The sequence below is a fragment of the Heptranchias perlo genome, unplaced genomic scaffold (assembly GCF_035084215.1).
Source record: "Heptranchias perlo isolate sHepPer1 unplaced genomic scaffold, sHepPer1.hap1 HAP1_SCAFFOLD_53, whole genome shotgun sequence".
Classification (NCBI taxonomy): Eukaryota; Metazoa; Chordata; class Chondrichthyes; order Hexanchiformes; family Hexanchidae; genus Heptranchias; species Heptranchias perlo.
The window spans coordinates 2123423-2150193 of NW_027139548.1; the positions used below are offsets into that span (position 1 = coordinate 2123423).

General features: G+C 44.8%; 1 protein-coding gene across 1 annotated transcript; it reads left to right on the forward strand.

Annotated features, from left to right (window-relative positions):
* The first annotated feature begins 22931 nt into the window (after positions 1–22931).
* LOC137315017 (beta-1,3-galactosyl-O-glycosyl-glycoprotein beta-1,6-N-acetylglucosaminyltransferase 3-like) lies at positions 22932–24852 on the forward strand. The gene is made up of 2 exons (XM_067979972.1): positions 22932–23522; positions 24325–24852. Exons 1-2 carry the CDS (start codon positions 22932–22934, stop codon positions 24850–24852), a joined length of 1119 nt encoding a protein of 372 aa, XP_067836073.1.
* The last annotated feature ends 1919 nt before the right edge of the window (positions 24853–26771 follow it).

Here is a 26771-nt window from a genome sequence, read left to right on the forward strand (position 1 = left end):
TTGCTCCGATGCGGATTTTCCTACAAACAGCTGATCCCAGTCCATTTTGGCCAGATCCTGCCTTATCCTATTAAAATCGGCTTTCCCCCAATTTAGAACCTTTATTTCCGGCCCCTCCCTGTCCTTTTCCATGACCACCTTAAATCTCACTGAATTATCGTCACTGTCACCAAAGTGCTCAGCTACGAGCACTTCTTCCACTTGGCCGGCCACATTCCCTAGAATTAGGTCCAGTACCGCCCCCTCTCTTGTAGGACTTTCTACATGCTGGCTCAAAAAGCTCTCCTGGATGCACGTTAAGAATTTTGTACCCTCTAAGCATTTTACACTCTGAGCATCCCAGTTAATATTGGGGAAGTTGAAATCCCCCACTATTATTACCCTATTATTTGCACAATTTTCAGAGATTTGCCTACATTTCTGTTCCTCTATCTCCCCCTGACTGTTTGGGGATCTATAGTACACTCCCATCAAAGTGCTTGCCCCCTTTTTGTTTTTAAGCTCCACCCATATGGCCTCATTTGAGGAACCTGCAAATACATCATCCCTCCTTCTGGCAGTTATTGATTCTTTAATTAATATTGCGACACCACCCCCCCCCCCCTCTTATACCTCCCCCTCTGTCTCGCCTGAAGATTCTGTACCCCGGAATATTGAGCTGCCAGTCTTGCCCCTCCCTCAACCATGCCTCTGTGACAGCAATAATATCGTACTCCCATGTGTTTATCAACACCTTCAGTTCATCCACCTTATTTGCAAGACGCCTTGCATTAAAATAGATGCCATCCAGCCTTGCTCTTACATATTTGCCCGATATAGTCACAGTGGATACACTTGACATGAAGGCAGCATTTGACCGAATGTGGCACCAAGGAGCCCTGTTAATATTGAAGTTAACGTGAATCAGGGCGATAACTGTCCGATGGCTCGAGTCATACCGAGCTGAAAGAAAGATGGTAGTGTTTATTGGAGGCCAATCATCTCAGCCCCAGGACATTGCTACCGGAGTTCCTCAGGCCAGTGTCCTCGGCCCAACCATCTTCAGCTGCTTAATCAAAGATATTCCCTCCTTCATAGGATCAGAAATGGAGATGTTCTCTGAAGATTCCTCAGTTTCCAGTTCCATTCGCAACCTCTCAAATAATGAAGCAGTCCGTGCCCGCATGCAGCAAGACCTGGAGAACATCCAGGCTTGGGCTGATAAGTGTCAAGTAACTTTCGTGCCAGACAAGTGCCATAAAATGACCATCTCCAACAAGAGGGAGTTTAACAACCTCCCGTTGACATTCAACGGCATTACCATCGCCTAATCCCCCACCATCAACATTCTTGGGGCTCACCATTGACCAGGAACTTAACTGGACCAGCCATGTAAATAATGTGGCTACAACAGCAGCTCAGAGGCTGGGTATTCAGGGCGAGTGACTCACCTCCTGACTCCCCAAAACTTGGCCACTATCTGCAAGGCACAAGTCAGGAGTGTGCTGGAATACTCTCCACTTGCCAGGATGAGTGCAGCTTCAACAACAATCAAGAAGCTCCACACCATCGAGGACAAAGCAGCCTGTTTGATTGGCACCCCATCCACCAACCGAAACATTCACACCCTTCACCATCGGCGCACTGTGGCTGCAGTATGTGCAATCTACAGGATGATCTGCAGCAACGCGCCAAGGCTTCATCGACAGCACCTCACAACCTACGAGCTCAACATCCTAGATGGACAAGAGCAGCAGACACATGGGAACAACCCCACCTGTACGTTCCCCTCCAAGTCACACACCATCCTGACTTGGAGATATATCGCCGTTCCTTCATCGTCGCTGGGTCAAAATCCTGGAACTTCCTTCCTAATAGCACTGTGGGAGATCCTTCACCACACGAACAGCAGCGGTTCCAGAAGGCGGCTCACCACGATCTTCGCCACGGCAATTAGAGATGGGCAATAAATGCTGGCATTGTCACGACGCCCACATCCCATGAAGCAACAAAAATAATCAAAATGTATGGTTAAATTTGGGCATACGGACGCATAATAGACCGATTGGGTAAATCCGAGTCATGGAGCCGTTCACATACCAGCATCTGATAATCAACCTACACTCCTTTGGTGACACAAGCATAGAGTTACACCACAGATATTCTAGTAGGAGAGATTATTTCAGGGGGCTATAATAATTGTACATGGTTACACCACAGATATTCTACTAAGGGAGATGATTTCAGGGAGTTATAATAATTGCGCATAGCTACACGACAGATATTACAGAAGTTTACAACATGGAAACAGGCCCTTCGGTCCAAAATATCCATGCCGCCCATTTTATACCACTAAGCTAGTCCCAATTGCCGGCACATGGCCCATATCCCTCTATACCCATCTTACCCATGTAACTATCCAAATGATTTTTAAAAGACAAAATTGTACCCGCCTCTACTACTGCCTCCGGCAGTTCGTTCCTGACACTCACCACCCTTTGAGTGAAAAAATTGCCCCTCTGGACCCTTTTGTATCTCTCCTCACTCACCTTAAATCTATGTCCCCTCGTTATAGACTCCCCTACCTTTGGGAAAAGATTTTGACTCTCGACCTTATCTATTCCCCTCATTATTTTATATACTTCTATAAGATCACCACGAAACCTCCTACTCTTCAGGGAAAAAAGTCTCAAACTATCCAAAATCTCCCGATAAGTCAAACCTTCAAGTCCCTGTAGCATCCCATTAAATCTTTTCTGCACTCTTTCTAGTTTAATAATATCCTTTCTATAATAGGGTGACCAGAACTGTACACAGTATTCCAAGTGTGGCCTTACTAATGTCTTGTACAACTTCAAGAAGACATCCCAACTCCTGCATTCAATGTTCTGACCAATGAAACCAAGCATGCTGAATGCCATCTTCACCACCCTATCCACCTGTGACTCCACTTTCAAGGAGCTATGAACCTGTACTCCTAGATCACTTTGTTCTATAACTCTCCCCAACGCCCTACCATTAACGGAGTAGGTCCTGGCCCGATTCGATCCACCAAAATGCATCAACGCACATTTGTCTAAATTGAACTCCATCTGCCATTCGTCGGCCCACTGGCCCAATTTATCAAGATCCCGTTGCAATCCTAGATAACCTTCTTCACTGTCCACAATGCCACCAATCTTGGTGTCATCTGCAAACTTACTAACCATGCCTCCTAAATTCTAATTCAAATCATTAATATAAATAACAAATAACAGCGGACCCACCACCGATCCCTGAGGCACACCGCTGGTCACAGGCCTCCAGTTTGAAAAACAACCCTCGACAACCACCCTCTGTCTTCTGTCGTCAATCCAATTTTGTATCCAATTGGCTACCTCATCTTTGATCCCGTGAGATCGAACCTTATGTAACAACCTACCATGCGGTACATTGTCAAAGGCTTTGCTAAAGTCCATGTAGACCATTCTACTAAGAGAGATGATTTCAGGCAGTTATGAGTTGCACATGGCTACACCACAGATATTCCAGTGAGAGATGATTTCAGGGAGTTATAATAATTGCACATGGCTACATCACAGATAATCTAATGAGAGAGATGATTTCATGTAATGGAAATAATTGCTCTGTACTGTTGTCTGGAAAAGAGAGGGTAGTTTTTTTACGAATAATAAGTGTAGTTTCCGGATGGAATCAAAAATCGGTAGCAAAATATTAACTGAACAATGGGAGGCCTTCAAGGAGGAGATGGCTCCGGTACAGAGTAAACACATTCGCACGGTTGGGGAAAGGAAGTACATCAAAAATTAGAGCACTCTGTATGACAAAAGATATATAGATTACAATGCAACAGAAAAATGTGGCTTGTGACAAATTTAAGGTACACAATACAGTAGAAAACGAGGCAAAATACAGAGAGTTCAGACGAGATTTATAAACGGGAGGAAGAGGGGCCAAGAGAGAGCACGAGAATAGATTGAGGCCTAACATAGAAGGGAACGCAAAAGTCTTTTATAAACATATAAATACTAAAGGAGTCGTCAAAGGAGGGGTGGGACCAATTGGAGACAAATAAAGAGATCTTCTTGTGAAGGCAGAGGGAATGGCCGAGGTACGAAATGAATATTTCACATTGGTCTTGACGAGAGAAGAGGATGCTGCTATTGGAGCATTAAAGAAGGATGTAGTAGCGATATTGGATAGGATAAAAGTAGATAAATAGGAGGTACTTAAAAGAGTGGCAGATCTCAAAGTATAAAACTCTCCGGTCCAGATTGGATGCATCCGGGATTACTGAGGGAAGTAAGGTTCGAAATTGCAGAGTCTCTGGCCACAATCCTCCAATTCTCCTGAGATAAGGACTTGTGCAAGAGGGCTGGAGGGTTGCAATGTCACACACCTGTTCAAAAAAGGTCTGAGTGACGAATCTGGCAATTAAAGGCCAGTCGGCCATTACGTTGTTGATGGGGTAAATTTTAGAATCAATAATCAGGGACAAAATTAATTGGGACTTGGAAAAATATGTGATAATAAATGAAAGCACGGATATGTTGAAGGAAAATCGTGTTTGACGAAACTGATTGAGTTCTTTGATGAAGTAATGGAGAGGGTCAATGAGGTTGTGTACATGGGCTTTCAAAAGGCATTTGATAAAATACCACATAATAGACTTCTCAGCAAAATTAAAGCACAGGGGATTAAATGGACAGTCGCAGCGTGGGTATAAAATTAGCTCAGAGACAAAACGTGTGGAGAAGTGGTGAACGGTTGTTTTGCAGACTGGAGGGAAGTAAACAGTGGTGTTCCCAAGTGGACAATATTGGGACGACTGCGATTTTTGACCTTTATTAATGATCTAGATTTGGGTATGCAGAGCACAGTTTCAAAATTTGCTTTATTAATGGGGGAATAAAGTACAAAACCAAGGATGAAATGCAAAACCTTTATAAACAATTGTTTCGGCCTCAGCTGGAGTATTTTTTCCAATTCTGGGCACCACAGTTTAGGAACGATGTCAAGGTCTTAGAGGCTTCCCCAGAAGAGATTAACTAGAATGTTACCAGCGATGAGTGTTATGTGGGGAGACTGGAGAAGCTGGGTTTGCTCTCTGTAGAACAGAGAAGATTAAGAGGAGATTTGATGGACGCATTCAAAATCGTGAACGGTTTTGATGGAGTAAATAAGGATGAGGCCCATTTAATTCGACGAGTCACACCGTGACATCTCAGGTTGACGCTCCTTTAACTGGACGGGTCACACCTTGAGATCACAGTTTGAGGCGCCTTTAACTGGACGGGTCATTACGTGAGATCACAGGATGAGACTCCTTTTTTTTCTGGACGGGGCACAAAGTGAGATCACAGGGTGAGGTCCCTTCAACTGTACGGATCAAACCGTGAGATGTCACTGGGCATAGGTGGAAAATCCAAGGGTTCTTCTCTGCTGTAATTGAGCAGCAGTTGATGGGGAATGGGCTGGAATGGACAGCGGGCTCCAGTCATCATTTGGCCTACCGGGTAAATAAAGCGGATTCCACCGTGTGAACATGTGAACAGATCCGGGAACACTGACGGCAGAGCAGGATTGAGTGATTCGTTGTTGTCACTGCGAGATCTCCTGCGACACATCGCACAGGTAGGCCGAGGCCTGGAGTGCGGTTATTGATATTCACGGTGCCCCCAAGTGGAACAATGGGGCCGGATTTTCCTTCTCGGCAGTAATCCCCCTGGAGCTGCATTGACTGAGCTTGGGACCTGCCCCACCGCTCCTGGCACTGGCCCAGGAGGTAACTTTCAGAAAGGAATTGGATGTATACTTGTAAAGGAGAATTTCCAGACCTGTGGGGAAAGAGCGGGGTCGTGTACTAATTGGAGAACTCTTTCAAAGAGCCGGCACAGGCATGATGGGCCGAATGGCCTCCTTCTGTGCTTTATGATTTTATGATTCTAGTTGGGATTTCCTCGCTCGGCTAATTTAAATATGTGAGGTGGCGAGAGAGTTGGAGAAATGAAGGCTTGAGATGGCAGAAGCACTGATCAGGGTCTCAGCGGCAGTGGCAACTCCTGTTCCTATGTACGTATTTGTCATCTTCCAGTGATTATAAATATTTCAGGATATTTCACTCCTTGTCCAACACTGTGAGGTCTCCCCTGATGTTTCAGCTTTCCGTGTTTAAAAACACTTCAATATATTTAACGCTGTGTCAAACACATGCGGTCTCACCTGCTGATAGATTTCAGTGTCTTTAAACACTTCATTGTATTTCACTTCGTGTCCAACACCGTGAGGTCTCCCGTGGTGCTTTTTAAAAGTTCATTCATGGGATGTGGGCGTCGCTGGCAAAGCCAGCATTTATTGCCCATCCCTAATTGCCCTTGAGAAGGTGATTTTGAGCCGCCTTCTTGAACCGCTGCTGTCCGTGTGGTGAAGGTTCTCCCACATTGCTGTTAGGAAGGGAGTTCCAGGACTTTTACCCAGCGACGATGAAGGAACGGCTATATATTTCCATGTCAGGATAGTGCGCCTGATGCCCTCGTCCTTCTTGGTGCTGAAGATCAGGGATTTGGGAAGTGCTGTCGAAAAAGACTTGGCGATTTGCTGCAGTGGATGGTACACACTGCAGCAACAGTGCGCCGGTGGTTCAGGGAGTGAATGTTTAGGGTGGTGGATGGGGTGCCAATCAAGCCGGCTGCTTTTCCTGGATGGTGTCGAGCTTCCTGAGTGTCGTTGGTGTTGCACTCATCCAGACAAGTGAAGAGTATTCCATCACACTCCTGACTTGTGCTTTGGAGATGGTGGAAAGGCTTTTGCTAGTCAGGAGGTCAGTAACTTGCCGCAGAATACCCAGCCTCTGACCTGCTCTTGCAGCCACAGTATTGATATGGCTGGTCCAGTTAAGTTTCTGGTCAATGGTGACCGCCAAGATGTAAATGGTGGGCGATTCGGGGATGGTAATGCCGTTTAATATTAAGAGGAGGTGGTTAGACATTCTCTTGTTGGAGATGGTCATTGCCTGGCACATATCTGGCGCGATTGTTACTTGCCACTTATCGGTCCAAGCCTGGATCTTGTCCAGGTCTTGCTGCATGCGGGCACGGACTGCTTCATTATCTGAAGGGTTGCGAATGGAACTGAACACTGTGCAATCATCAGCGAACATCCCCATTTCCGACCTTATATTGGAGGGAAGTTCATTGATGAAGCAGCTGAAGGTGGTTGGGCCCAGGACACTGCCCTGAGGAACTCATTCAGCAATGTCCTGGGGCTGAGATGATTAACCTCCAACAAAAACTATCACCTTCCTTTGTGCGAGGTATGACTCCAGCCACTGGAGAGTTTTCCCCTTGATTCCCATTGACTTCAATTTTTCCAGGGCCCCCTGGAGCCACAATCGGTCAAATGTTGCTTTGATGTCAAAGGCAGACAGTCTCACCTCAGCTCCTTTGTCCACGTTTGTACCAAGGCTGGAATGAGGCATGGAGCCGAGTGGCCCGAGCGGAACCCAAACTGAGCATCGGAAAGCAGTTTATTGGTGAGCAACTGCAGCTTGATGGCACTGTCCTCGACACATTCCATCACTTTGCTGATGATTGAGAGTAGACTGATGGGGCGGTAATTGGCTGGATTGGCATTTGTCCTGCCTCTTGTCTGTGCCGGCCGAGAAAGATCTATCCAGCCTAATCCCACTTTCCAGCACTTGGTCCATAGTCCTGTAGGTTATGGCACTTCAAGTTCATATCCAAGCAGTTTTTAAATGATTTGAAGGTTTCTGCCTCTACCACCCTTTCAGGCAGAGAGTTCCAGACCCCACTCCCTCTGGGTGAAAAAAAATATCCTCAGCTCCACTCCAATCCTTCTACCAATTACGGTGAATCAGTGCCCTCTAGTCGCTGAGCACCCTGCGAAGGGAAATATTTCCTTAATCTCCACTGTATCTCGGCACCTCATTATTTTGCACACCTCAATTAAATCTCCCCTCAGCTCCACTGTTCCAAAGTGAACAACCACAGCCGAACCAATCTTTCCTCATAGCTAAAATTCTTCAGACCTGGCAACGTCCTGGTAATCGCCCGTGTTACCTCTCGAGTGAAATCACATCTTTCCGCTAATGTGGTGACCAGAACTGAAGCTGTGTGAGAGTGACTGCCCTTGATGTTAAGGCAGCATTTGAACAAGTGTGGCACCAAGGAGCCCATGTAAAATTGAAGTCAATGGGAATCAGGGGGAAAACTCTCCAGGGGCTGGAGTCATACCGAGCACAAAGGTAGATGCTGGTGGTTGTTGGCGGCCAATCATCTCAGCCCCAGGGCATTGCTGCAGGAGTTCCTCAGGGCAGTGAACTACGCCCAACCATTTTCAGCTGTTTCATCAATGACCTTCCTTTCATCATAAGGTCAGAAATGGGGATGTTCGCTGACGATTGCACAGTGTTCAGTTCCATTCGCAACCCCTCAAATAATGAAGTAGACCTGGACAACATCAAGGCTTGGGCAGATAAGTGGCAAGTAACATTCGCGCCAGACAAGTGCCAGGCAATGACCATCTCCAACAAGAGAGAATCGAACCACCTCCCGTTGACATTCCTCGGCATTACCATCGCCGAATCCCCCACCATCAACATCGTCGGGGTCACCATTGGCCAGAAACTTAACTGGACCAGCCACATAAATACTGTGACTACAAGGGTAGGTCAGAGGCTGGGTATTCTGTGGCGAGTGACTCACCTCCTGACTCCCCAAAGCCTTTTCACCATCCGCAAGGCATAAGTCAGAAGTGTGATGGAATACTCTCCACTTGCCAGGATGAGTGCAGATCCAACAACACTCAAGAAGCTTGACACCATCCAGGACAAAGCAGCCCGCTTGATTGGCACCCCATCCACCACCCTAAACATTCACTCCCTTCACCACCGGCGCACTGTAGCTGCAGTGTGCACCATCCACAGGATGCACTGCAGCAACTCCCCAAGGCTTCTTCGACAGCACCTCCCAAACCCGCGACTTCCACCACCTAGAAGGACAAGAGCAGCAGGCACATGGGAACAACACCACCTGCACGTTCCCCTCCAAGTCACACACCATCCCGACTTGGAAATATATCGCCGTTCCTTCATGTCGCTGTGTCAAAATCCTGGAACTCCCTTCCTAACAGCACTGTGGGAGAACCTTCACCACACCGACTGCAGTGTTTTTAGATGGTGGCTCACCACCACCTTCTCAAGGGCAAAAGGGATGGGCAATAAATGCCTGCTTCGCCAGAGCCGCCCACATCCCATGAACGAATAAAAAAAAACAATGTTTTATACAGTTCTATCACAACCTACCTGCTATTATATTCTATGCCTCGGCTCTAAAGGAACGTATCCAGTCTACTTTCTTAATCACTTTATCTACATGTCCTGATACCTTCAGGGATCTGTAGGGCCCGTATGTTCCTCGACATCTCTCAGTGTTCTCCAAGTTATTGTATATTCCCTTGCCTTGTTTGCCCTCCCCAAATGCATGACCTCACACTTCTCCGGATTGAACACCATTTGCCCCTTTTCTGCCCACCTGACCAGCCCATTCATATCTTCCTGCAGTGTACAGCTTTACTCCTCACGAGAAGCATAGAATCAAAGAAAGGTTACAGCACGGAGGGAGGCCATTCGGCCCAAGGACTCCACGCCGGCTCGATGCATTACAATCCAGCTGGTCCCACTCGACCGCTCTATCCCCGTAGACCTGCATTTGTTTTCTTTGAAGTACATATCCAGTTCCCTTTTGAAGGCCATGATTGAACCTGCCTCCACCATCCCCTCACTCACTGTGTTAAAAAGTTTCTCCTCATGTCACTTTTGGTTCTTTTGCCAATCACCTTAAATCTATGCCCCCTGGTCCATGACCCTTCCGCCATATGGAACCGTTTCTCTTTATCTACTCTGTCTGCACCCTTCAGGATTTTGAATACTTCGATCAAACCTTGTCGCAACCGTCTCTGTTCCAAGGAGAACAACACCAGCTTCTCCAGTCTATCCACATAACTAATGTCCCTCTTCCCTGGAATCATTCTAATAAATCTATTCTGCACCCTCTCTAAGGCCTTCACCACTTTCCTAAATTGCGGTGCCCAGAACGAGACACAATATTCCAATGGCTGAACCAGTGATTTATAAAGGTTAATCAACTTATCTGAGCAAGGATGTCCTTGCCATGGAGGGAGTGTAACGAAGGTTTGCTAGACTGATTCCTGGGATGGCAGGACTGACGTATGAGGAGAGATTGGGTCAACTAGGTCTATATTCAATAGAGTTTACAGGAATTAGAGGTGATCTCATCGAAACATTTAAATTCTAACAGGACTAGACAGACTAGATGCAGCGAGGATGTTCCCGATGGCTGTGGAGTCCAGAACCAGGGGTCACAGTCTCAGGATACGGGGCATGCCATTTCGAACCAAGATGACGAAACATTTCTTCACTCCGAGGGTGGTGAACCTGTGGAATTCTCTACCGCAGAAGGCAGTGGAGGCCAAGTCATTCGATGTATTCAACAAGGAGACAGATATATTTCGTAATGCTAAAGGGATCAAGGGATAGGGGGAAAAGCGGGATCGGGGTACTGAGTTACAGGATCAGCCATGATTATTTTGAATGGCGGGGCAGGCCCGAAGGGCCGAATGGCCTACTCTTCTTCCTATTTTCTATGTTTCTATGTTTCTATCATGACTTCTATACTTTTGTACTCGATGCCTCCATTTATAAAGCCCAGGATCCCATATGATTTTTAACCGCATTCTCAACCTGCCCTGCCACATTGAACGATTTGTGTACATATACCCCCAGATCTTTCTGTTCTTATACCCCTTTTAGAATTGTGCCCTCTAGTTTATATTGCCTCTCCTCGTTCTTCTTACCGAAATGTATCAATTTGCATTTTTCTGCGTAAAATTTCATCTGCCACGTGTCGGCCCACGCCACCAGCCTGTCTATATGTTCTTGAAGTCGATCACTATCCTCCTCATTGTTTACTGCACTTCCAAGTTTTGTTTCATCTGTAAATTTTGAAATTGTGCCCTGTACACCCAAGTCCAAGTCATTAATATATATCAAGGAGATCAGTGGTTCCAGCACAGACCCCTCATGAACCCCACTGTGCACTTCCCTCCAGTCTGAAAAACAACCGTTCACCACTACTCTCTGTTTCCTGTCACTTAGCCAATACTGTATCCAAGTTGCTATTGCCCCCTTTATTCCATGGGCCGCAATCTTGTTGATAAGCCTACCATTGGACACTTTATCGAACGCCTTTTAAAAGTCCATATTCACCACATCAACTGCACTGCCGTCATCTACACCCTCTTGTAACTCATCAAAAATCTCTGTCAGGTTAGTTAAACACGATTTGTCTTCAACAAATCCGTGCTGGCTTTCCCTAATCAATCCACCCTGGTCCAAGTCACTGTTAATTCTGTCCAGGATTATCGTTTCTAAAAGTTTCCCCGCCACTGAGGTTAAACCGATTGGCCAACATTTGCTGGGTTCATCCCTACACACTTTTTTGAAGAAGGGCGTAGCATTTGCAATTCTCCGATCCTCTGACACCACCCCCGTATCGATGGATGTTTGGAAGATTATGGCCAGCAGCTCTGCAATTTCCACCCTTACTTCCCTCAGCAACCTAGGATGCATCCCACCCGGACCGAGTGAATTATCGACTTTAAGTACAATCAGCCTTTTAAGTACCACTTCTTTATCATTTTCAGCCATCCTGTATCTCAACTCTATCTTCCTTTACTGAGAGTCTGGCACTATCAACCACATGGGCATTTTTTGTATCATCTGCAAACTTCTTAATCATGCCCCTTACATTTAAGTCTAAATTTTTAATTTTAACACAAAAAGCAAGGGTCCTGGTACTGAGTCCCGTGGAACCCCACTGGAAACAGCCTTCCGGTCACAATAACACCCGTCGACCATTAGCTTTTGCTTCCTGCCACTGAACCAATTTTGGATCCAACTAGTCACTTTCCTTGGATCCCATGGGCTTGTACTTTTTTGACCATTCTGGCTTGTGCCTCAGGGATAAGCTGCTGCAAGGTGAATTTAAGAAGTTAAGAGATAAATTAAACAGCAGGACCTCAAAGGTAGTGATCTCAGAATTACGACCAGTGACACGTGTTAGTGAACATCGGAACAGGAGAATCGATCGGATGAATGCGTGGCTGCAGGGATGGTGTAGGAGGGAATGATTTAGATTCCTGCGAAATTGGGACCGGTTCTGGGGAAGGTGGGACCTGTACAAGCGTGACGGGTTACACCCGAGCAGGACCACGACCAATGTCCTCGCGGGGGTATTTGCTCGTGTTGTTGGGAAAGCTTAAACCAGAGTGGCAGGGGACTGGGCACCTGAGCGGTGAATCAGAAGGGGAGTAAAGTTGAGAGCAGCAAGGGAGGGGAAGACCCAGGGGAAATTTACAATGCAAATTGTAGAAACAGTTGTTGAACTAAGAGTTCTATATGCAAATGCACGGAAAATAAGGAATAAATTAAATGAAGTACAGGCACAAATTCAAATTGGAGGCTATGCCATGATAGCTATTAAAGAGACATGGCTGCAGGCTGGTCCGGATTGAGAACTAAATATACCGGGTGAAATGGTCAACGGGAGAGATAGGGAAAATGGAAGAGGGGGAGGTGTAGCCTTAGTGGTAAAGGAGGTTATACCGAGAGGTAAGCAGCCAACAGAGATATTATTGATTAAATTGAGAAATAGGAAAGGATCTAAGACTTCAGTGCGTGTGGTGCATTGAACCTCTGGCAGCAGCTCTGATATGCTAGATTGTATAAATGCAGAGATTAGGCAAGCGTGCAACAAAGGCATAGTGGTGTTCATGGGGGACTTTAACCTTCACAAAGATTGGGAAAAGCAGACTAGCAACTGTCAGAAAGGTAGTGAATTTCTTGAGTGTGTCCGGGATAGTTTTCGACAGCCGCATGTCCTGGAGGCAACAAGGGGGCAAGCCATACTAGATTTAGTAATGATTAATGAACCAGATTTAGTCAACGGCTTAACTGTGCGTGAACATCAATCCAATAGCGATCATAACATGATGGAGTTCAAGGCAGTGTTTGAAAGGGAAAAAAGTGAATCAGCTTTTAAGACCCTAGACTTGGGTAAGGCCGACTTCAATGGGATGAGACAGAGACTGTCCATAGTAAACTGGGCAAACCTGTTAATGGGTAAAACGACTGATGATCATTGGGGAATGTTTAAGGAAATATTTAACGAGATACAGAGCCGGTTTTTACCCCTGAGGGGCAAGAACGCGATTTGTCAAAAAAAAACAGCCATGGACAACTAAGGAGGTAAGGGACAGTATAATTCATAAAGAAAGGGCATACAAAAAGGCAAACAATGGCGCAAGTCCTGGAGAATGAGCAAGATGCAACGATTAACAAAGGGTCACAAAACAGATAGTAGGAACTGCAAAAAGAGACTATGAAAAGAAACTTGCAAGTGATATCAAAACCAATCCGAAGAACTTTTATCGTTATATTAGAAAAAGAGGGTGGTCAGGAGCAGTGTTGGCCCCTTCCGAACTGAAATGGTGAAATGGCGGACATGTTAAATAATTACTTTGCGTCAGTATTTACAGTAGAAAATGAGGATAGCAGACCGGAAATCCCAAAAAAATAATATTGAATCGGGGAAAGGAACTCAATAAAATTAACATGAGTAAAACAATATTAATGAAGAAAATAATAGCACTGAACAGTAACAAATCCCCAGGACCAGATGTTTTTCATCCCAGGGTTTTAAAGGAAGTAGGTGTGTACATTGCAGATGCCCTAACTATAATCCTTTAAAGTTATCCAGATTTAGGAACCGTCCCTCTGGATTGGAAAATTGCACATGTCACTCCGCTTTTTAAGAAAGGAGAGAGAGGGAATTCAGTGAATAGTAGGTCAGTGAGCCTAACATCTGTTGTGGGGAAAATGCTGGTGTCTATAATTAAGGATAGGGTGGCTGAACACCTCGAGAATTTTCAGTTAATCCGAGAAAGCCAGGTCGTGCCTGACAAATCTGATTGAATTTTTTGAAGAGGTGACTAATGTGGCGGACAAGGGAATGTCAATGGATGTTATTTATATGGACTCCCAGAAGGCATTTGAGAAAGTCTCACAAAAGAGACTGTTAGCTAAGATCGAAGCCGATGGAATCGAGGGAATAGCACGGACGTGGTTCGGAAGTTGGCTGAGCGAAAAGCGACAGAGAGTGGGGATAATAGGTAGGTGATCAAATTGGCAGGATGTGACAAGTGGTGTCCGGCAGGGTTCTGTCACGGGGCCTCAATTATTCAAAATATTTATTAACGACTTAGATGAAGGCATAGAAAGTCTCATAACTAAGTTTGCCGATGACACAAAGATTGGTGGTATTGTAAGCAGTGTAGATGAAAACATAAAATTACAAAGGGATATTGATAGATTAGGTGAATGGGCAAAACTGTGGCAAATGGAATTCAATGTGCACACATGTGAGGTCATCCACTTTGGACCATAAAATATAGATCAGGATACTTTGTAAATGGTAAAAAGTTAAAAACAGTGGAAGTCCAAAGGGACGTAGGGGTTCATGTACATAGATCATTGAAGTGCATTAACAGGTGCAGAAAATAATTAATAAGGCTAATGGAATGCTGGTCTTTATATCTAGAGGACTAGAGTACAAGGGGGCAGAAATTATGCTGCAGCCAGACAAATCCCTTGATAGACCGCACCTGGAGGACTGTGAGCATTTCTGGGCACCGTTCCTTCGGAACGAGTGCAGCGTAGGTTTACTAGAATGAAACCTGTTCTTTACGGGTTAAGTTACGAGGAGAGATTATTCAAATTGGGGTTGTATTCTCTAGAATTTAGAAGGTTAAGGGGTGATCTGATCGACGTTTGTAAGATGTTAAGTCGAACAGATAGGGTGGATAGATAGAAACTATTTCCGCTGTTTGGGGGTTCTCGGACTGGGGGCACTGTCGAAAAATTGATGCTCGCTCAATTGCTCATTTTAAACCTGATAGATAGCTTTATGCCAAACAAAGTCATTAAGGGACATGGGCCAAAGGCAGGTATAAGGAGTTAGATCACAGATCAGCCATGATCTTATCAAATGGAGGAGCGGCTCCAGGAGCTGAATGGCCGACTCCTGTTCCTATGTTCCTATAATTCGAGTTGTTAGTTTTTGTATAACAATTTGTGATGTCGCTCCTACGAGATTAAAATTCGAGTTGTTTTTTTTAAAATAATGATTCGTGATGGGCCCTCCTTCCTGTTGGTAATTCGAGTAGTTACTTTTTAGATAAAGATTAGTGATGGACCCGCCTACCAGTTTATATTTCGAGTTGTTACTTTTTTATATAACGCTCAGCAATGGACCCTCGTACGTGTTTATAATTTAAGCAGTTACTGTTTATGTATGGATCAGAGATGTGCAATCCTAACTTGATATTTTGAGCAGTTTCTGATATATAGATTCGTGATGGACCCTCCTCCCTGTTGGTTATTCGAATAGATACTTTTCATATAAAGTTTAGTGATGGGCCCTCCTACCTGTTGGTAATTTGAGTAGATACTTTTTATTTCATGAATGTTTTCCCTTCATCCCATTTTTCTCATCGGAGTAGATATTTTTTCCATAAAGATGAGTGATGGGCCCTCCTGCCTATAGTTAATTCAAACACTTACTTTGTATATAATGATTAGTGATGGGCCCTCATACCTGTAAGTAATTGAAATAGTTACTGTTGATATAAAAAATAGTGATGGACCTTCTTACCTGAAATTCATTCAAACACTTGAAATTTGGCTAAAGATTAGTGATGGACCCTCCTACGTGCAAGTAATTCGAACACTTACATTTTGTATAAATATTAGTGATGGGCCCTCCTAACCGTAGGTAACTCGAATGCTTAATTTTATATAAATATTAGTGATGGACTCTCCCACCTGTTTGTAATTTGAATAGATAATTTATATATCAAGATTAATGATGAAGCCTCCCACCAATTTATAATTCGAGTAGTTACATTTTATGTAAAACCTAGTAATGGACCCTCCGACCTGTTGGTTATTTGAGAGGTTACGTTTTATATAAAGATCAGTGATGGGCCCTTCTACCTTTTGCTAATTTAAGAATTACTTTTTATATGAAGATTAGTGATTGGCCCTCCTACATTTTGCTATTTTAAGAATTACTTTTTCATATAAAGATTAATGATGGGCCCTTCTACCTGTTAGAAATTTAAATAGCTAATTCCATAAGACCAGTGACCAGGATCCTTTTATCTGTGAAGGAGATCGCTTCTATCCGGTGGTCGGTTTGCAACTGACACATTTCTGAGGTCAATGTATCTCTAAAGGCAACAACCTCTCTTTGTTTGATTAGTTGAGTGAGTTTGATAGATAAACGCCTCATTGACATGAACTTATTTCACCAAAAACAGAAACTCCCGCTCGATTCTCCCAACGAATTCACGTCCTTTTCCAACTGACCGAAACTGACATCGCGGTGTAAATCAGCAATTAATTATTTTAATAAATCGGGGTGAACATTTTTGTCGGATCTTTCTCCGATCCTGTGACTGGATCGCGTTCGGGCGGGCCTCATGGAACCAGAGGCTGTTTGTCCAGGTGCTCGGCAGAGAGCGATGATCCACCAGTGCGAATGTATTAACCCTTTACTAAGCTGAGCTACGTGTTCAGTGTGAACTGCTGGTCCCGCCTTTGATGAGTTCAATAAAAAAAACTCTGGGCACAAAAATGTTGATTGAGTGTTACAGTAAAAATCCGCAAGAAGTTACAAGGACAGGTTCCAATCCCTGTCTTTCTGAACTGCAATTTCTAAAGTAGGAAGGAGGCGCAACTGGGGCAGGATGGGGAAAATCCCCAAAGTCCGTGTTCCTGCTTTCTGTCCCACAGCCTCTCTTAAAATGTGTCCGTATGGAGACTGGTGGGGACCAGGAGTGGGTTTAGCCCTGAAATGTCCGGTGCAAAACGGACTCCCCCTGAGATCGCACACTCACAGAATAGTCGCATCCCCGGCTCTAGAGAACACATCAGACCGCGGGAAATAGGCTTCAGAGAGAAAGGTGAACGGGAGGAATGAAAGAATAAAACACGGAACTGAAGCTGAGAATCCACACGAACTTACCTTAACCCCGCAATGATTTTCTGCCTCTTTATTTCCGTGTAGATTTTGAAGGTTATATCCTTGTTATTTCATCACAACCGATTAGATACACGTTCCTTTTTTACAATTTGGCAAGTCACAAATTAGGAATTTGATCTGACCCTTGTTGTGAGATTCAGAGCGATATTTGATCTGATCCTTGTTGTGAGATTCAGAGCGATATTTGATCTGACCCTTGTTGTGAGATTCAGAGCGATATTTGATCTGACCCTTGTTGTGAGATTCAGAGCGATATTTGATCTGACCCTCGATGTGAGATTCAGAGCGATATTTGATCTGACCCTTGTTGTGAGATTCAGAGCGATATTTGATCTGATCCTTGTTGTGAGATTCAGAGCGATATCTGATTTGACCCTCGTTATTGGAGATTCAGAGGGATATTTATTTTCTCTCTCTCATTTCCCCTTTGTTTTTTGACCAGGATTATGGATTTACTCGGGCCGGAGACAGATCCTCATGCGGCGGCCCCAAGAAGGTTCACTCGGTTAATCCCGGGGATGAAGGTGTGGATATCTGAGGAGAGGTTGAGTAGATTGGGACTCTACTCATTGGAGTTCAGAAGAATGAGAGGCGATCTTATTGAAACATATAAGATTGTGAAGGGTCTTGATCGGGTGGATGCGGTAAGGATGTTCCCAAGGATGGGTGAAACGAGAACTAGGGGGCATAATCTTAGAATAAGGGGCTGCTCTTTCAAAACTGAGATGAGGTGAAACTTCTTCACTCAGAGGGTAGCAGGTCTGTGGAAGCTACATCATTAAATACATTTAAAACAGAAAAGGACAGTTTCCTAGAAGTAAAGGGAATTAGGGGTTACGGGGAGCGGGCAGGAAATTGGACATGAATTTAGATTTGAGGTTAGGATCATTTTAGCCATGATCTTATTGAATGGCGGAGCAGGCTCGAGGGGCCGATTGGCCTACTCCTGCTCTTATTTCTTATGTTCTTATGTTCTTATCCCCCAATATTTATTTTGAAGTGAACTCTCCTGCCACAGACCTTCCCTTTTGTTCTTTACTCTCCTCCCCAACATTTCCCTGGCTCTGGACTTGCTGAAAATCTTCAAATCTTTTCACATCTTCCAGTTCTGACGAAAGGTCTTCGACCTGAAACGTTAACCACAGAGGCTGCCTGACTTGCTGAGCTTCTCCTGCATTTTCTCGTTTTATTTCAGATTACCAACATCCACAGCATGTTGCTATTGAGCACGGGTTCAGATAAGTCTTCAGATATGTCTTAGTTTGTATGGATGGGGGGCGTGGGGAGCACGGTGACATAGGTTGGCATGTATTGGCACGGGGCATCGGTTGGCATGGGTTGGCACGGGGAATAGATTGGCACGGGGCATAGGTTGGTACGGGGGTCGTCAGAAATGGGGGGAGGGATCTGGGGTCAGATCGGCGGGAGGGGCGGTAGGGATCGGGGACATCGCGGATGTCCCGGATCGTTGGTGGGGGGGCGGTGGCGTAATCGTGAATCAGTGTCGGGGTCCGCGATTGGGGTCGGGGGTCCGCGATCGTTGCAGGCGGGGGGGTCATTGGGTTCGGGGGTCCGCGATCTGCGATCGGCGATCGGCTTGTTGGGTTGAATAGAAAACTCTCAGCTGAAATCATCGATGGATGGAAACAAGGAAGAAGGAGAAGGTCTGTGGCGGGAGAGTTCTGCTCAGAAAGAGAAGGTCTGTGGCGGGAGAGTTTTGGTCGGGAAGAGAAGGTTTGTGGCGGGAGAGTTCAAGCAGGAAAGAGAAGAACAGGGCACTTTCTAAATGGCAAAAAGTTAAAAAAAAGTGGATGTTCAAAGGGATTTAGGGGTTCAGGTACATCGATCATTGATTGTCATGAACATGTGCAGAAAATAGTTAATAAGGCTAATGGAATGCTGACCTTTATATCTAGAGGACCCTAGGCAAGACAGAGGGTCAGAGGGATCTTGGTGTGCAAGTTCACAGATCCCTGAAGGCGGCGGAACAGGTAGATAAGGTGGTAAAGAAGGCATATGGGATACTTGCCTTTATTAGCCGAGGCATAGAATATAAGAGCAAGGAGGTTATGTTGGAGCTGTATAAAACACTGGTTAGGCCACAGCTGGAGTACTGTGTGCAGTTCTGGTCGCCACACTACAGGAAGGATGTGATCGCTTTGGAGAGGGTGCAGAGGAGATTCACCAGGATGTTACCAGGGCTGGAGCGCTTCAGCTATGAAGAGAGATTGGGAAGATTGGGTTTGTTTTCCTTGGAGCAGAGGAGGCTGAGGGGGGACATGATTGAGTTGTACAAAATTATGAGGGGCACAGATAGGATGGATACTAAGGAGCTTTTTCCCTTCGTTGTGGGTTCTATAACAAGGGGACATAGATTCAAGGTAAAAGGCGGGAGGTTTAGAGGGGATTTGAGAAAGAACTTTTTCACCCAGAGGGTGGTTGGAGTCTGGTACTCACTGCCTGAAAGGGTTGTGGAGGCAGGAACCCTCACAACATTCAAGAAGCATTTGGATGAGCACTTGAAATGCCATAGCATACAAGGCTACGGACCAAATGCTGGAATATGGGATTAGATTAGACAGGGCTTGATGGCCGGCGCGGACATGATGGGCCGAAGGGCCTCTATCCGTGCTGTATAACTCTATGACTCTATGACTCTATGACTGTCGTACAAGGGGGCAGAAGTTATGCTGCAGCTATACAAAACCCTGCTTAAACCGCATCTGGAGTACTGTGAGCAGTTCTGGGCACCGCACCTTCGGAAGGACATATTGGCCTTGGAGGGAGTGTTGTGCAGGTTTACAAGAATGATACCCGGACTTCAAGGGTTAAGTTACGAGGAGAGATTACACAAATTGGAGTTGTTTTATCTAGAGTTTGGAAGGTTAAGGGATGATCGGATCGAAGTTTATAAGATATTGAGGGGAACAGATCGGCTGGATAGTGAGAAACTATTTCTGCTGGTTGGGGATTCTGTGGGGCGCAGTCCAAAAATTAGAGTCAGACCTTTCAGGAGTGAGATTAGAAAACACTTCGACACACAAAAGGTGGTTGAAGTTTGGAACTCTCTTCCGCAAACGGCAATTGATACTAGCTCAATTACTAATTCTAAATCTGAGATAGATAGCTTTTTGGCAACCAAAGGTATAAAGGGATATGGGCCAAAGGCAGGGATATGGAGTGACATCAGGGAACAGCCATGATCTTTTCAAATGGCGGAGTGGGCTCGAGGGGCTGAATGGCCTCGTCCTGTCCCTGTGTCTGTCACGGGAGTGTTAGAACAGGAAAGAGAAGGTCTGTGGCGGGAGAGTTCACTCGAAGACAAATATTGGGGAAGTTTGGGGCCGACGCTTGAACCTCTGTCTCCGGCCCGAGTAAATACTTAATCCGAGTCAAAAAACAGAGCAGAAATGAGAGAGTGAAATGAAATATCGCAATACATCCCTCGGAATTACCACCACAATCTTTCCTCAAACATTGTCTCTTTTCGGGCACTTCCATCCTGTGGAGGGGATTTTGATTACTGTCTGATAACCAAGCTGAAAAAGAGGAAAATCCAATCTTTATACCGACTATAGAACAGGAATGATCTTTTCTGTATTTAACAATGTGACGGGTGTATCTAATGCAGATTTACAGTGATAAATGTAACTATGGAATGTCAGTGATCTTTCCCCCAGTGGCTGAGGCGATTGATGCTCAGGGATAGTTTAATTCACCGGTTAAATGGTTAATGTCCTCACCGACAGAAACAGCTCCGCTCACTGACAAGACACCGGCTCTTGTGTCCTGTGTTGAAAGTGCAAACATCAGGAAATCGCTTGGATTTTAGTGAACAATGTCCCAGACAGAAATGTAACAATTTCTTTCGAACCATGTGTCTGTTTTACTGAACTTCCCTGGAACAAGAAGAGAGAAATTAAAATTGAGAATAAACTTTGTTCACAGTCGAAGCAGCAGCGAATTATCAAATCGGTTCGATGTGATTTCGTCAGGGAGGCCGCTCCCTGTCCTGAAACAACTGAGGAATGTTTCAGTTGAAATCCATCCTGAGGTGCGGCAGCTGCTTTCACACAGAGAGGGAACTCTGAATCTCATAAAACAAGGCTCAGGTCAAATTCCAAACTTGGGATTTGCCAAAATAAACAAGAAAATTGTGCCTGACTGGTTATAAGGAAATAAAATGAAATAACCTGCAAAATCCACAGGGTAATAAAGAAACTGACAATCATTGCCGGATCGAGAAAAGGTTGATGTATTTTCTAAGCTTCAGTTCCGTGTTTTATTCTTTCATTCCTCCCGTTCACCTTTCTCTCTAAAGCCTATTTCCCGCGGTCTGATGTGTTCTCCAGCGCCGGGGATGCGACTATTCTGTGAGTGCGTTCTCAGGGGGGAGTCCATTTTACACCGGACATTTCGAGGATAAAACCCACTCCTGGTCCCCACCAGTCTCCCCACGGACACATTTTCAGAGCGGCTGTGGGACAGAAAGCAGGAACACGGAGCTTGTGGATTTACCCTGTTCTGGTCCAGTGACGCCTCCTCCCGACTTTAGAATTTGCAGTTCAGGAAGACAGGGATTGGAACCGTGTCCTTGTAACTCCGTAGGCAACTGATGTCGCCCTGCACTGTCGGAGGGGCAGTACTGAGGGAGCGCTGTCCGATGCGTGATGCCGTTTTTCAAATGAGAGACTTCCCTCTCAGGTCGAAGTTTGTTATTCCACTGCCCCGATGCACCAGCCAATATTTGTGCCGCAATTAACATCACTGAAACAGGTTATCCGGTCATCATCACATTGGTGTTAGTGGGATCTTGCTGTACACAAAAGCAACTGCCGCGTTCACAACATGACAACTGTGACGACACGTCAAAATACGTCATTGGCCGGAAAGCCTCTTGGGACATCCTGAGGTTATGAAAGGCGCTGTATGAATGTTAGTCTTTCTTTTTTTTTCTCTTGTTCTGGACTCTGTTGTCGCTTTCCTCGTCCTTTTCGTTTATGGTCTTGAATCTTTCATGAGACCCGCCCGAGCCTTCTCCCTTCTTTCAGTAAAAGTTTACGGAAAAGCCGAAGTTACGAAAAAGGCAATAGAGAATGTGGAAAATGTGTACTAACTGACAGCGGTTACACGAGGGAGAAACCTATTACAGGGACCTTTGTGAAGCGAAGATTGAATCTCTGCGACAAGAAATTGAGAGGCTAAGTGCCACCAAAGCGCAAAGAGCGGAGAGAGTGAGCGAGTGACTGATTGAGAGAGTGAGGGAAGGTGCAAGGTCTGACCGATCACAAAGGCACACTGGAAGGTGGGACAAGACACCAGGAGCAGGTGCGACCTGTCTCACAGAGCTGACAGCTGAAACCCAATGAAGCCACAATTGCTGTTGTCATCCCCGAGCATCCGATTTGAATTCATTGGTGCCTGAAAATTCGGTGCCAAATTTATCCAAATTCCTGGAACAAAGTGCCTCCTTGTCAAGAGCACAATTCCTCAAAGTTTATATTTGCATAAGAAATATATCTGGAAATCGGATCACAGATTTACATTTTAAATACTCGTGAAAGGGCAATGATGATATTGGCATGGTGTTCTTACAGGCGGGCGGTACTGATGTCAACCCTGTGCGGACTCGCTGTGACTTTTCTTGGTGGATATTTTTCCCGGAGAGGAAATCTGTTGGTAAACTATTGGAAACCAGTTAAACTAAAACCAGGTTATGATGAGCGAAATGCATCTCTCGATCTGTCAGAAATGAACTCGAGTTGCTGGAAGATAATTAGCGGTGACCCGGAATCCGTTGAAAAAGCTCTTATCAATTCGATTACAATCGCAAACAAACACAAAGTCTTCACTGAAATCGATTACTTAACAATGACCCGAGACTGCGATTCTTTTGTTAAAAACCGAAAATACATCAGTTTCTCCTCAAGCACCGAGGAACGCGATTTCCCTCTGGCCTATTCTATGGTGATCTATGATAAGATCGAGATGTTTGAGAGGCTCCTAAGAAGCATTTACGCTCCTCAGAATGTATACTGCGTCCACGTGGACAGGAAGTCTCCAAAACAGTTTCACTCGGCCGTCCAGGCCATCGTCTCTTGTTTCAGTAATGTCTTCTTTGTCAGTAAATTAGAGACGGTGACGGACGCCTCATGGTCCAGGGTTCAGGCTGATCTGAATTGCATGGAAGAGCTGCTGAGGAGCTCAGTCCCGTGGAGATATCTCATCAATGTGTGTGGACAAGACTTTCCAACGAAAACCAACCGAGAGATGGTCAACAGTCTCATGGCCATGAACGGCTCAAATATGATAGATTCGGACCCTCCACCGGGATATAAACAGGTAAATGCGCCAGCTTCATGTCTGCTCAGCCGCCAAAGGGGGCAGTGGAAGCGGTTATATGTAATCAAAAGGAACTGAATGGATATTTGAAGGAGTGGATGATTGGAACTTGCTCATTATCAAATTGCAGTGATACCACACCTCACCTGAAGCACAAGGGATGTGACATTACCCCCTGCCGGTGGTCTCACATCTCCCGCTTCACTGGATTGGATTGTCAAGCGTTGAATTGAACCTCGAGTTCGGCGGCCTCATGCCCCACATCGTATGTTTGAAATCATTCGGTTTGGGCACGAGAATAGAAGGATAACTTCATAGGAACATAGCGACATAGGAACATGTAGAATAATAGAAGGATAACTTCCTATTTACCATATTTAGCCTTCTTCCCAGGGAACTGGCAGATGATCATTTGCTGTTAAATACATTGTTTTCAAAGCCTTGACACACTTTTCTTTCAAATGCGATTGTTGATTGGCTTATTTTATTTCACGTGTCTAAATTCCATACTTGTGGGTGACCAATCTGGCCTGATCTGCTGACATCTCCCGTATCATTTCCCTTCAATGGGCCATTAGTCGCTGTGCAGCGAGCCTCCACCTTATCGTTTTTTCATGATTTCCTCTTTTGAGCTGCTCTATGTATCAGAATTTTATAGGCAAAATGTATACAAGCAAAAAAAAACATTAGCTAAAGTCTAAATTTATTATTAATCGATACTGCTGTTACTTGTGTTGCGGTAGGAAAAAAAATAGGATGACGTTGGAAAATGAGAAATGATTGCTCTTTTCTTGACTTTCAGAGACGATGGAAGTTTCATTATGATATCCGTGGAACTGTGGTCTTAACAGATCGAGAGAAGAGCCCCCCTCCCATAAACAGCCCCATGTTTGTGGGGGCCGCATACATTATGGTCACCAGAGAATTTGTGAGTAATTTATTTGTGAACTCGGAAATCCAGGCGTTTTTCAAGTGGTCGGAGGACACCTACAGCCCCGATGAACACATCTGGGCGACCCTGCAGAGAATGCCCGAGGTACCAGGCTCCATTCCAGACACTCCCAGGCACCGTCGGGGTGACCCACCAATCCTTACTCGAGCAGTGAAGTGGTCTTTTGAGGCTGGTGATGTTGAGAAAGGTGCCTTATATCCGCCTTGTACAGGAAGGTACCGCCATCAAGTCTGTGTTTATGCTTCTGCAGATCTGCACTGGATCTTCCAACAGAAACCCTTGTTCGCCAACAAGTTTGACCCTGAAGTGGACAACACAGCTGTGCAATGTATGGAGGACTATGTCCGACATAGAGCGATTCACGGAACAGGAAGTTAACAGTGAATGGGGAGATATAGGCCCCAGGCAGAAGGCGGGGCTGTAACTGCGAATCGATAAGTATTTCTGATGAAGCAATGTGCTGAATAATATTGGGGGATCTGTTACACCTAAACAAAAATAAATAACAGGGGATCTATCGTTAGCTCAAAGTGGATCATTGTAATCAATATGACCATGACAGCGGATGCATAATTAATTCCAACGAGAGCATAGCAACTAATAGGACTGTAATAGTGGTTGCATCAATCGTTCAAACTGGAACATTGCAAACTATGTGTTTGTAATCGTGGTTGCATCAATCGCTCAAATTGAAACATTTTAACAAATGGGACTGTAATCGTGGCTGCAACAATCGTTCAAACTGGAACATTGCAACCAATAGAACAACAATAGTGACTGCATCAATCGTTCAAACTGGAACATTGCCATGAATAGGACTGTAATGTGGGGCTGCGTGGATGTGCTTTGCCTGTGTGTAAATGAGGATCAGGCAGAGTTGTTGTGGATTGAAGCAGCTGTGGAGGTGAATCACGTGTTACAGTGAAAGTCTGCAGTCTGCAGATTAATGAATTGAAAAGTCACAGATTTTACTGCCCAGAAGGAAGAAATTCGGCCCATCGTTCCTTTGAAGGATATTTGCCCGTTCAAGGAAATAATTTCTCTCTCCCCACCCTACCCACCCCCTTTAACCTTTTGAACACCTCTCCCCTCAATCTTCCATAATCAAGGAAATACAAGACAAATTATGAAACCGACCTCCCTAACAATTTCTAACCCAAGTGCAAAGGCTGCCTCCAATTCCATGCGCTCTAATTGTTGCCAATTATTTTTGTGAGGAACCTTATCAAATGATTTCTGGAACTCCACATCGATAAATTCCATAGATACCCTTCTGTCTACTTGATAAGTGAGCTCCTCAAACAATTAAATTAGATCAGTCAGACCTCTGTTACCTTTAAAAAAGCCATGCTGGTTCTCTCTGTTCAGTTCATATTTGCTCAAATGCTCTCTCACTCTATCCTTAATGACCGATTCTATTAACTCCCCCTCAACCGATGTTAAACTGACAGGCATATAATTACCTGGTTTCACTGTCTCACCCATCTTAATTTTCCCGTCTGTTGGCACAATTCCCAAATGAAGAGAGCTTTGAAAGATTACAACTAACGCAGCTGCAATTCCCACCCCGACTTCTTCTAAATCCCCTTGGTGGAAACTATCAGCTTCTGGAGATTTATCTATCCTGAGTCCCATCATTTTCTCCATTTATTATTATGAATAAAGTCGTTTACTGCCTTTGATTTATTTTTAGTTTCCCTCATATCACTGGTATTTTGTCCTCTTCCTCTACTGCGAAAATTTATGCAATGTGTTTGTTGAATAAATCCGCCATTCCCTTGTAAGCTTTTACCGAATCACGTGTGTCTGCCTTTAATGGACCCACCTCTTTTTCAGCTCCTTTCTTGCTCCTATTATATTTTTACTACTAGCCGTTAGATTACTTGCATGTTTTGTTTCGTATTCCCTTTCTGCGGCTCTTAATATTTTCTTTGTGCCCCTTGGTTGTTTTCTATTTTTTCCCAGTGCCCTGAATTACCGTTTTTTTTGGCATTTGTGTGAGTCACTTCCTTCAGCGTTACATTGAGTCTTACCTCACGTGTTGACTATGGTTGTTTGACAGTACAAGTGGAATTTTTGCTCTTTAGAGATATGTTTTTTTATGATCAGCTATGTCCTAGCCACAAAATTATGGACAGACTGAATCCAACAAATTACCTCCCCACCAGCCACCTCACAATGATTAGCAAAGTGATGGATGGACTCATCAATAGCGCCATCAAGCAACATTCACTCAGCAATAACCTCCTCACCCACACTCAGTTCGGGTGGTGTTTCAATCCTCGTCCGACTTTGCA

Coding starts and splice junctions, on each gene's coding strand:
- LOC137315017 (XM_067979972.1), top strand. CDS start 22,932: ATGAACTCGAGTTGCTGGAAGATAATTAGCGGTGACCCGGAATCCGTT. Junction 23,523..24,324: donor CTCCACCGGGATATAAACAG/GTAAATGCGCCA, acceptor CTTGACTTTCAG/AGACGATGGAAGTTTCATTA.